This window comes from Sylvia atricapilla, chromosome 17 (assembly GCF_009819655.1).
Source record: "Sylvia atricapilla isolate bSylAtr1 chromosome 17, bSylAtr1.pri, whole genome shotgun sequence".
Taxonomy (NCBI): domain Eukaryota; kingdom Metazoa; phylum Chordata; class Aves; order Passeriformes; family Sylviidae; genus Sylvia; species Sylvia atricapilla.
In genome coordinates, this window is record NC_089156.1 from 3,721,659 (window position 1) to 3,733,867 (window position 12,209).

At 45.5% G+C, this 12,209-nt stretch overlaps 1 protein-coding gene across 1 annotated transcript in view; it reads right to left on the minus strand.

The window, feature by feature from the left end:
* The window catches only part of BICDL1 (BICD family like cargo adaptor 1), a 47,484-nt gene that overhangs the window by 33,340 nt on the left and 1,935 nt on the right, over positions 1-12,209 (minus strand). The window contains exon 2 of the mRNA XM_066331324.1: positions 8,722-8,937. Coding sequence (XP_066187421.1) covers positions 8,722-8,937 — 216 coding nt within the window. The remainder of the gene's footprint in view (positions 1-8,721; positions 8,938-12,209) is intronic.

Genomic DNA, 12,209 nt, shown 5'->3' on the forward strand with positions numbered 1-12,209 from the left:
CTTGTAACTGTTCTGTGAAAGCTCTGCATCTATGACACATCTGCATTACTGTACTAATCTTGGTAGAGTCATAACCCAGCTGAAACTATCCAGGCACTCCTTCTTTTTAAAAATGTTCTTTCCATGCTTCAACATTAGAACCTTCCAGGAAAGAATAGTTAGGAGAGAGCAAGAACAGCTAATGGACTTGTTCCCAACGCTTCTGGCCTCAGCAGTCCCCCCTCACAAACTCACACACACGAGTGGGATCCCACTCATGATGGAAATCTGTTGCAGGTCTTGGTATCTACAAAAAACAAAACTGAGCCTCTGCAGAAGGGTAACTACTGAGATTGTGAGGCCAGCCTGTATCTCCTCCAAATTAAATGCTCTCTTTGGCTGTGTATGAGCAGCCTTTTACACCAGTTGCTCTGATGTGCAGATCCCTTATGTCCTCATCTGTCAGCTGTTTCCTGTTGTACCTTTTCCTCTGGATACTGTGGTGTCCCTATCTGAGGTGGCATTTCCTATCCTTGCGGTGGTGCTGCCAAGCACGAGCCAAGCTCTGTATTGCACTGTGGTCACCAGAAATCAACCAGAGTGTCTTGCTGATCCTGTATTTCTGCTCAAAATAAACTGGGTTCTGCTAAATGCCATTCTAAACAGAACGTTGGTTAAGCTCTAGGCTGTTTTGCAAGAGGCCTCTGATTTCATGGGTAATCAGAGCACCCAATACAGCTGGCAAAATCCCCTCAGTGTAGAAGAGACTTCCCTCTTGAGCTATTGTCTACTAATTTGCATTTAGAAAAAGCAAGCCTGCTTGAAAAAAAGAAGGAATTTGAAGACTTTCATTATAAGGTGTGCAAACTTTATCACCTCGAATGGGTCTTTAAAGATCAAATGCTTTTAATTGCTGTTTTCTTATGTCGCTATTTGCAAAGCTTTCAATCATGTTTGTCTCTGGTTCTAGCTAGTAATGCAGTGGCTGGATACAAACACCTTCTGTGTCCTACTTTCTAGAATCTCATGGAGGAAGCATTTACAGCAAGTGTGAATAAGCAGAAATATTTTGAAAAAATTTCTTCTGCCCATGTGTTCCTACCTCTGAGCTACTGCATAATAAAACAATTCCAATAAACAACATGGATGTAAACAGAATAGCCACTTGAAATTTTTAGTGCAGTGCAAGAGGGGAGGAAAGACTCATTCAGAATTTTATCTTCTTATTCCAAGAGAATTTCACCTTCAGTTTTATGTTGATTCTGGCTTTCAGATGTTCACAGATTGGTGGTGCTGCTGATGTCTCACGACAGAAGCCTTGCATGAACTTTTGAAATGTCTTCTAGGACCACTTGTGGGAGAAGAAAGCTGGGCTCTGAGCTGGGCTCAGCTGAAGTGCAGGGAAGAACTGTGTATGTCAGTGTATGGCTGACAACCAGGGGCTTTACACTTATGTGTATTTGTCCAAGAGAGTGCTTTGGACACTCATTCCTGCAGATGTGCTGCCCAGTGAAAGGGACTGGTGGTGGGACAGGAAGTGTGGCTCTGTGATGTCTCCCGGGGCAGCCTCTGCTGCTCCATCCAGGCACCACGAGCCTCCGAGGGTGGGAGGCGAGTCGTGCACAGCCTGGAGGCTCAGTGCCTCGGGCAGACAGTCATTTCTCTGGTGCCAGTCTAGAGCTGGACTCCCGGGAGATGCTCTTTGCCAAGCCCTGGCGGGGTCACCCTGCGTGGGCTCACTGATCTGCTCACAAAGGGCTCTTTTCACCCAAGATATAAAATGTTTACCTATCCCTCAGCAGGCTCGGGAGCTCATTGTGGATGCTACAGACAACAGGCTGCCTTGGGCTGGTACAGCTCCAGCACGATTCTGGAGGGGAAACTGCCGAGAGCAGAGGAGGAAAGGTGGGGAGGGGCCCGCGGGGGATGCAGAAGGGACGCGGGAACACGTCCTGGCAGCGAGCCGAGCCCACGGGGGTGGCAGACGGGCCGCGGCCACCGCCCGCCCGTCTCGGACGTCACAAGTGCGTCTCCCTGCGTGTCCCTGACTGGCGTGGCATTACAAGCAAAGAAATCACACCCGGTTGCCACAGCAACATCACCAGCTGGGACATGCCGGGCTGTCATGCAGCAACCAGCGAGGGGTCCCCGGGGATGGAGGGGATGCTCTGCTTCCCCAGAGGAGGATGAGGGTCCCACCCAGCCCCTGGGACCCAGCGATTCCAATCTCTTTGCTCAGGAGCAGCGATTTGTGTAGTTCCACTGCCCTAACAGTAACTTTTTTTTTTTTTTTTTCTAACATTAATAGTGGTTTCTTTTCCTGGGGAGGGATTTGCTATTAATTAGCCCGTTTTATTCCATTTCATAGAAACCTGAAATGTTAAGGGATTGGAATGGAACTCACCGATCACCTAGTCCCAACCCTCCCTGCCACAGGCAGGGAATCCTCCCATAGACCAGGCTGTTCCAAACCCTGTCCAACCTGGTTTTGAGCATTGCCAGGGTTGGGACAGCCACAACCTCCCTGGGCAACTTGCTCCAGTGTCTCAGCACCCTCGTAGGAGAGAATTTCTTTCTAATACTTAACCTAAATTTCCCTTCTTTTAATTTGTCCCCATTCCCCCTTGTCCTATCATTACAGCCCGTTCTCTTTCTGCTCATTCCCTAAGTCCTCATCAGCACTTAAAACCAAAGGACTCAAGGGTAAAAATCTTTCATGAAATGAGCGCATGCAAAATCCTTGGGCAAATTCTGTAGGGGTGGTCCCCATCACGTTTGCTGAAATTACTTCTTTGGCACTTCCTGTATTTATTCCTTGATGTCTGGATGTCCCTGCTCCTGTTGGGTCCCAAAGCTCTGTGCGTCCTAAAATGGGGCTGACACATGCTGCAGCCTTGGACTAACTCTCAGCAGAGGGTTGAGCCTTTCTCCTTGTTCTCCCAGACGGATGGTGGATAAGTGCCACTCAGCAGTGACCTCAAGGTGTTTGTCCATGACTTTCTAGGGCACTGAATCATTTCATTGAAGGACTCTGCAGGCGAGAACACGCAGCTGCAGTCACGTCCTATATTTACAGCTTTAGCATGGAAAGCCTCAGCACTCCAGGCCTGATGTGGCATGAAGCTGAATTATTAACAAGTGCTCTCTGCTAGAGGAGAAGCAACTGGAGAGAAGGAGCCTTTCTCATTAGTATTCCCTGGGTGATCAGGGATCTGGCTATGTGGCGTGAGGATCTGCTGATGCTCCTGAGGGGTGGGGAGCTGGGGAATGAGGTTACTGGGAGGTTTGCTGGAATCAGTTTGGCTCTGTCTGGTGCTGGTGTCTGTTTCCTCTCACCTCAGCGTATGTGACATGAGTGAGCCTTATGCCAGGCACAGAACAGTGCTCAAGGGCTGTCTGCCTTCCCCCAAGGAATGAGCAGCACCCCCAAAGCTGCCATGACAAGCAGGTACTTCAACCCCTTCAACAGGAAGCAGTGCTGCCTTTTCTCCTGCAATCTCCCCTTCCATTGAATTTAGACTGCTCAGTGGTGATGCATGTGAAGATTTGCTATGCAGGACTCAGTGCTTGAGGAGTTCAGTGTAGAGTTTCTTAAAATAAGCTACTCACTCAACAGGTCCAGTAAACACTTTGAAGATCAAAAACTGGAGAGTTTTTATGAAAAAATAATTCAGTGTAGTGGCTGATTTGCACCTTGAAATGTAGGGACAGCCAAAGCAACTCTTCTTTTGCCCAGGTTCACTCGGGATCTTTGTCTGGATAAAAATAAACCCCCTGAAGCAGGAACTTAAATTCAGCCTGACTTGCTCTGTGCTAAAGATGGACCTCACAATAGACTCTGCTGGGCTATTGGAGACAATAAGCAAGAAACATAAGGAGGCTTGCATTAAACACCTGTACAGATAAAATAAGGAATTAAAGACATAATTCATAGTGTAATTGCTACAAATCACTGGCATGGCAAAAGCAGTGCATCTTGCCCAGCACACTTCTTCCAATAACTTTCTTTTCCAGTGAATAATCTGAATTTCTTAAAACCAACATTGTTCCTATGCTGATAGACCCAGCAAACAACCATTCAGAAAAATCTCTTCAATAAATAAATGAAAACAGACTTGCTTCTCTTGTGTATTCTTGATCATAAAAGGATGCATTTAAAATACAAGTAATTTAGAAAGGAGAACACATGATGACCACCTTGTTCTTAAATAAAAACCTGTTTCTTTCGAAGCAAAACCAGGCAGTGCCTGCCAGTTCTCTAACAGGCTGCATGTTAGAGCATGAAGTGAGAAACTTCAGCTGAAATATTACTGAAAGGAGAGTTCTGTGGTTAGTAAATAATACCTCCTTTGGAGAATTGTGGGCTGGCTGCTCCTGTTCTTCTGTAGCAGAGGGATTGACTGAAACACCTCATTCTTTGTAGCAGCATGCTGGCTCTGGAAGCTGATTGAATCTAAGGAGTGGTGATTGAAGGCCCCTCTGAGGGATGCCACAGAAGCCCAGCGCTCCTCTCTAAACACAAGGAGCTGCTTCAGCAGTGCAAGATGACACTCTTCCACTGCCCCGGGAAACAGATTTGCATTGCAAAAACTACCTGAGCCTGACATTGTGAAATCGCTCCCCTGTGCTCCATGTACCATAAAAGAAGCCCAGCTGAAGAGGGAAGGATGAGCCTCGCCCAAGCTACACGCAGCAAACAGCTCCAGGAGCCAGAGCTGGGGAGCAGGAAATGTGTGGGAAAGCCATCTGGCGAAGGCACTCAGAAACAGCATGGAAATCTTTTTTCATTCACTTCCTGACCAAGTAGTAATATATTGCCTCATTATAGGAAGATGACTGCTTGTTATTATTATTTGCATTAGTAACTCCCAGAAGCCCAAAGGTGGGGACAAGACTGTGTTACCTGCTGTGGGCACATGTAAGAGGAGATCTTTCCCTATACACACTCCTCCATATAAGGACAGAAAGCACAGGATTGTGTTTTTTGTGTTTCTTTCTTTTTTCTTTTTCTTTTTTTATCCTAGTGGGGAACTGAAACAGATGGGAGAGACTGAAGGAGCTGGAAACAGAACATGTAATAATTCCCAAGCCTCGACTTTCTCAGCAGAACTGTTCTTTGACTCCTATCCTTCAGCTCTGAGCAGTTCTGGTGAGTGGTTTGTACCCTGGCACACTGCTCATGAGGAGCTCCACAGTTCTCCTTGGTAAACTTGGCATTTAGCTTGGTGTGGACACACTGCTGAGAGCTCCTGCACCCTTTGCTGTGCTGAGGCAGAGGGAGGGAAATCAAAGCGGTGTGCAGAAGGGATTTTAATCATCACATAGCAAATTAAAAAATACTGTGGAGGTCTTAAACTTGCTCCTTGGCATTTCAATCACGTCTTTCACTGTGTGCTCCCAGTCCAGCCAACCAAATTTTCCCCATGGTTTAATGCTGTTCTAACCTCAGGCAGTATCTTTGTTCTGCTAAAAGCAGAGAACCAAAGGCTGTATTTCAAGAGGAGCCAAAGTTCCTTATAGCCTACTTACTATTATTAGATATTTAAAGTTCTCCTATATCACCTCATTCGAAGACCTCGAACCATTTTAAGGACCTTATTTTAGCCTCTTGGTGACAGAGGCAAGAGGTTAGTTTTTAGATACTGGAACAGACTTGAAATTTCTATCCTTGAGTTTTCCTTATCAGTCTTGGCTAGAACTGACGATAGATTTTTTCAGTCTCAGGCATTAATTGCAAGACAGAGCTTTCCAGGTCCCCTTGCTGTCCTTGTGTGGGTGTGTGTGCTTGGTTGGTTTGGCATTTGTGCCAGGTTTAGACAAATTGAGTATGTTGGCTTTTCATCTCTGGGGAAGGCAGGGTTAAAAAAAATGTCCTAAAGACTAATTAGTTGGTGAAAGTATGGCAGCAGCAGGAAGGAAGAGGAGCAGGATGAAGGAGATGATGGCTGCTGCCCTGCTTGGAGGTAAAAGAGGCTGAGGCCCAGGGAATCCAGAAGAAACAAGCAGGACCATGTGGGCTGGCAGCTCCTGAGGCTGACTGTCATTCACACAGAGCCTAGTGCCAAGGGGTACCTTCTCCAGGAGAGAGATGATAGTGTTGTTAAATGGGGCCACGAGATGTTAATTGCTAAAAACTGTAAAAATTCAAATTTAAGGAGCCAGTACCTACTAGTGTAGAATGACTCTACCAGAGAGAAGCCTGTCTTTGTGTTCTGTGTGTGATGCAGGATATATAGTGTTGGATGGGGCAGACTTGAGGCTCTGAACAAGGCTTTCATCACCTTATCCCAAACTTCTCAAAACCCTTTGCTCCCAAACAACCCATAGTGACACAAATGCAGAACCAGGAACACAAGGAGGATAAGCAGCAACACCTTAAAGGTCACAGAAGGTGTAACAGCACCTCTTTTAAGGACTTTTTCTCTCCCAGTGCTCAGTTCATGATCCCAGGTGAGACTCCAGCCTGTGGCAGGAGTGGTTGTGGGCATGCCTATCCCCTCAGCTTAAGTGGTAACAGGAGCCAGAACTACATGGGTGCAGGGTTTAGGCAGTGCCACTGCCTCAGGGACTACACGCGTAACCTTTTCAGAATAAGAGACCAGACACATGAGACTGCAAATAAACTATGGAGCAGCAAATATGGAATATTAAGCAGCCAGGAATCAAATGCTAATATTATGTTGGGATTTAAAAAAACCTCAGCTAAAGCCCTGAAAATGACAACAGATTGTTCCCCACTCTCTTTCAATTTGTCCAGGTTTTCCTGACTGTGAGAAGACTGTTTACACCCTTGCTATACCCACTGCTGTATTGGAGTTACTGGCAAGTTTTGGCCAGGTGACAAACTCAATGAGCACTGGATCGTGCCTCAGCAAACAACAGCTCTATCTCTATCAGAGCTTATCTGCATTGGAGAAAAACTGTCCACCAAGCTGGGAGCAGGGCTGGGCTGGAATGGGAAGGGCAGCACCAACACTCAGCAGTTTTGAATGTGGCAGTTCTAAAGTGGCTCAATGTAGACCATTTCTGGCCTTCTGGCCTGAACTAATAGGGAGTTAAGGGTACAAAACCCATGCTTGCATACCACAAGCTGGTAGACTTAACTTGGTGATTCCTCTGACAAGGCTTTGTGGAGTGGCTCTCTGAGCATCTGGCTGTGAGAGATTCCTGTAGCACAAGTGAGAATAATCCCATGTGGTTTAAAAGCCCAAACCAAGCTGTCTGGTTTGCCTCTCCTACCTTCTAGTCTGTTCTTCCAGTTTATACCTATGCTGGGATTATAACAAATCTTACATTCCCCAGACAGTAACAGAAGTCATACATGCACAGAAAATTATTGAGAGTCACCAGATCTGATGGGAGCCAAGTTCTTAACCCCGGATAAGAAATCTGACTCAATACAGGGCCTGTGCAATCTTGGGTGGAAACTCTTACCCATGGTGTATGTGGAATATGCTCTGTCCAGAGAAAAGGTGAAAGATCTGTAGCTCACTTGGGACATACTGCTCTAAAAACATGGATGAACTTAGCAGCATTCTTGAGGTAAGGAAGATGAGGTCTTTTTATTTTGTTTGGTTGTTGTTGTTGTTTTCAAAGCCAGTTAACCAAACTGGAATTAGTGACTTTTTTAATCCTTGACAAGAAAATCTACAGTGGAATGAAGAATAATTTCCTCAAGTGTCAGTACAGAGTGTCATACCCAAGACTTGCTCTTCTCACCTCCAGAGGCACAACTATGTAACAGCTTGAGTGAAGACCTGTACATTTGGCCCTCTTCAGAGTCCTCTGATCCTAGGTTGTGGTTGAGCTGTCCACCCTCCCACAGGTAAAATCCCCATGTCAGCCCCAGAGACTCAGCTCAGGCGGAATCTAGTCTGAGAGATGTTCTCAGAGTGTGAGATGGGCCTCTTCAGCATGAATCTGTGTGTGTGTTTTTGTTCTGTGCTATTTTGGGAATAAACAACTGATAACAAGCAAATGCTTTCGTCTGCTGGAGTAACTGTGTTCTCAAGCATTAAAATCATGGTTTGTACTCACTGTCCAGTGGGGAGGAAAAAAATCAAGGTTCTTAATTCCAGAAGACAGGTTAACTTCTGGGGGAAGGAGGCAGAAACTGCTGTCAGAAAGAAACTCATGCTGCAAGTATTCAGTCAATTAGGCTGATTTGTAGCAGCCTCACTATAAATCCTCTTTCATTCAGAGGCAAGTTAAGCTCTTTGATGAAACATGGCATTCCAAGGAATTTCAGTAGGTTCTCACACATCTAATCATGGCAAAGTTATCTGTAGTGACACACCATGTGAGACTGACATGGTATGTTCAATTCTACAACATTACAGCCAACGTATCTCAAAAAAGGAAGCCTGCAAAAAGCCTTTCACCCCACTGTTGCAGATTAGCCTTCTTCTTGCATGCTGCATTTGTTCAGCCTATTAGTAAATTAGAAACAGATTTTCTAAATCAGTTCTAGATACAAAAACAGTTGAGAGAGATAACTATGCAGTAAATGATCACTCAACCCAGAAACACAACTCTTTTGCCAAAGAAACGCATCACTCCTTAGAGGTGTAAAATCAGTTTAAAAGGCAGCATGTCTTAGCAGGGCACCTGTGTAACATGACCAGAGGCAGAGCTGTTTGTTTCCCTGGAAGTGGGAGCTTTCCCACTCCTTTGCCCAGGAGGGGGATGACAGCAGAGCTGTGACCCTGTCCCGTGCCCAGCTGTGCCACCCAGCTGACTCACCCTGCTGAGCTGGTCCAGGAGTCTTTGGTTCTGCTCGGAGAGTTCCTGGACAGCGCGCGTCTTCTCCCGGTCGGCTTCGCGCAGGTGGACCTGCTGCTTCTCCAGCTCATCCTGCAGCTGCTTCACGTCGCTCTCCAGTTCAGACACCCTTCCTTCCCACTCCCCCTCCTTGTTCTCAAATCGCCTCCTCAATTCGTGTTTCTCTTGTTCCAGGTGCTAAAAGATGAGGGGAAGAGGTTAGGAAGGGAGGGAAAAAAGGTCAATGTCTCCTTCTCTTCGTCTATGCTAGGCTAAAACCTTGTGCAGGGAAGAGAAGGGTGCTTGAGCGTGACAATGCCATGGAGATGGCAATTCCACATCAGGGCAGGTCACTGGCACTACAGCCATTTTCCATTTCCAGCAATTGGCCTGTCCTTGGCCACTGGAGTTCAGCACATTGAATTTTTACTGAAATAACTGCCAAAAGAGTAAAGTAGGCTGCATGTCAATAGGCAGAATATGTAGGTCAGACAGAACAATTGATTTAGCAGAACCCAGCTTAACTCTAAAGCAATATTTCAGTGGCCAGTGGCATAATTCTTTTAAAATTGCCTTTATAGTCAAAATACACAAACTGTATACTGTCACTATTTGTGAGGAATGTGGATGAGGCATCCTTGTTGTCTTATGGGTCTCATGAACAACAGTTGAATCATCTATCCATTTGCTCCTTCTATTCCTGACCTAATTAGTTGTCTGAGAGTTTGATAGTGCACAGTAACTCCATTGTTTGATGCAGTTCGCTCTGGAATGGCAATGGATGTGATGAACTGGTTGCTATAGACATTATGTACGTGCATGTTCTAGTTCAGGTTTCTTAGAAACCACTCTCAGTTCTGGAGACTCTGCTCCGCTTTGGATTGGCTGGAAAATGAGGGACAGCACAAATCTGGTGAAACTTTTGCATGTTTTACAGGCTCAGTTAAATGAGGGCTTGACTGAAACAGAGCTGCAAATCAGGTCAAAGCAGATTTATGTTGTGCCCATTTGAAAGAATCCCTGCTCCAAAACTCGGAGCTTGAATTTCCCCTGGTAACTGAAGACACACATTTACTTTCAGAACAGTCACAGATTGGGGACATGGGCACGTCCCAGGATTAGCAGGGAAACCTGAAAAATGGGAGTCCTCTCCTTGTTGGTTGTCCTCTGATCCCCAGAATAATCTCCTGCTACTGTCTATCAGATTCCCCAGTCTTCAAGGAACATGTCTTAGAAAAGAACAGAAACCCACTGGGCCAAACACTGGTAGCATTTGCCTATTTCTCCCAGGTGAATTGTTCCCTGATGAACAATTCCCATGGCACTTTTGATAGGGGGGGGAAATAAACCTGCTAGGCGGAAAAGAAAATTGCACTGCATTTATGTGAAGTGGCTTTTTATTGCTTGTTAGAAACACAGGCTGTGAGGGGGCTGTTTCCCCTGGGTGCCTATTGCTGATGACACACAGCCTCCCTGGCAGGGTCCCTGTCACCTTCCTGAGCAGGTCTGAATGTCAAAAGCCTCCAGTTCCTCCCCAGCCCTCTGGGCTGTGTATTGCTAATCTTCCACCTTTTTTTGCTCTGCCATGCAGATGCCATGTTTTCTCTTTCTTCACCTGATCCCCATATCCTTTCTTATGGTCCTTCCAGCTCAGTGTAGCAGCATGTTGCTTGTGCCCTTCCAAATCTTTCTGCAAATTCCAGACTTTCATGAAAAACCCTTAAATATGAGGGAAAGTCGATTAAAAACAGTGGCCCATAGCAGGGGATTTCCCCATGTTTCAGACACTCAAAGAGTGAGCATCCTTGCAAATGAGAGCTAAGCAGTAATAGAAATATTTTAATGCAATAGGTAGGCATGAGATCCAAGCACCTGGCTCATGACAACCATTGCAAAGAAATCTTGTTTGTAGTCCAAGTGTGGCTGGAGTAGCCACAATTTCATTTCAGCAGCACACTGAAAATTGTCTCTTTTATAGCTCTGCCTCTTTCACTGCTAGGCAACGTTTAGAAAGATCCAGGGCCTTCTCTAAATGGAAAGTGGAACTTCAGCCTGCTGAGAAGCAGCACTGCAGCTGAAGTGCCCCAGACACCCAAATGTGATTTAGAAACCACTGATAAGCCTTGTCAATCATTTAAAAAGCACTTTAGTCCTTCACTGGAAAAGTAAATCTCCACTACACATGGCCCCAACCCAAAGCCATCCACAAAGGCTGGTGTTAGAAGGAGGTGAAGAATATCAAGGTTTTTCTGTTGTGACAGAGAAACCAGAACACAGCAGTGGGGAAGAGGCTGTTGCCAAGAGGAGGATAACCCAGATGAGATGTGTTGACTGGTCCCTCCTGCTTCTGCCAGCAGCCATCTCCCCTGGCCTGCCCTCACCTCAGCACCTGCAGGGCTGCAGGTCTGGAGAGGGGATTTCTGCACGTAGTGCTGATCGGGCAAACTGCTGGCCTCAGTAGGGAAGTTTCTTGTTTACTGAGTTTCTTGTCTCTCCATTCACCAGCTGCTCATTGATTTTTACGAAAGAACTGCTTTCTAGAAGCTGTTTTCTTCTGAAAACAGCTTCTCTTCAACTTAACTGAGCTGGGCTGGTCCTCATCTAAAGAGATGAAAGCAAATGGGAATTTCCCAGCTGATAAAGATGGTTCATACTGTAAAGTGCCTGGACACAGCAGGCTCCTCTGTGGCAGAGGAACAGCAGTATTAACTGTTTTAATCCCTTACAGAGGATAAAACTGTCTAGGATCACATATCAGAATTTATTACAGAACTTCAATTTCATGATTAGAAATGAATTTAAATTCAGGCTGTGAAGTGAAATGTTTGCCAGAGTAGGTGTATGGCAGGACTGGTGTCTCACAGCAATGAACCCACAAAACTAGAATGTATTTAATCTTCAAGCAAGGCACCCAACGAGCAGATCAGTACCTTGGCTATTGTGAAATGGAGAGACTTCACTGAGCTCTTGTAACCAATTCTGAACTGTGAATTGGGAGAAAATACCTCCTTCTAAGTGCTACTTAAACATCATTATATCAGGTTGTCACCAAGAATCTCATCTGAGACTTGGCTTCTTGTCACTGTCAGAAAGTTCTCAGCATAGGGAAGGAAGGAATAGCTGTGGGTCCTTCCTCTCTGCTCCTCTGAAATCAAAAAGCTTATTGTGAAATTTTATTCACTTCAGTGGCAACAGGAGAAGGCTGAGATTTAATCTGCAGAGGCTGGGATTATCAAACTTGTGTTTTAGAAGATTAATGTTGAAATTTGATTTTTTGTGTGAAGCAGCACTGGGTTAAATTTGCCAAACTCAGTGGAAAAAAACTAACCCTTAAGTAGATAACACTAACTCCTCTCAAATGAGTAGCCTGGCAAATAGCAATCTGTTATTCCCCTGGGAAGTTAGGGTGATAGTAATGGCATGAAAATGCCAAACGGTTGTGCTTACAATCTCATCATTTACCTTCTGAA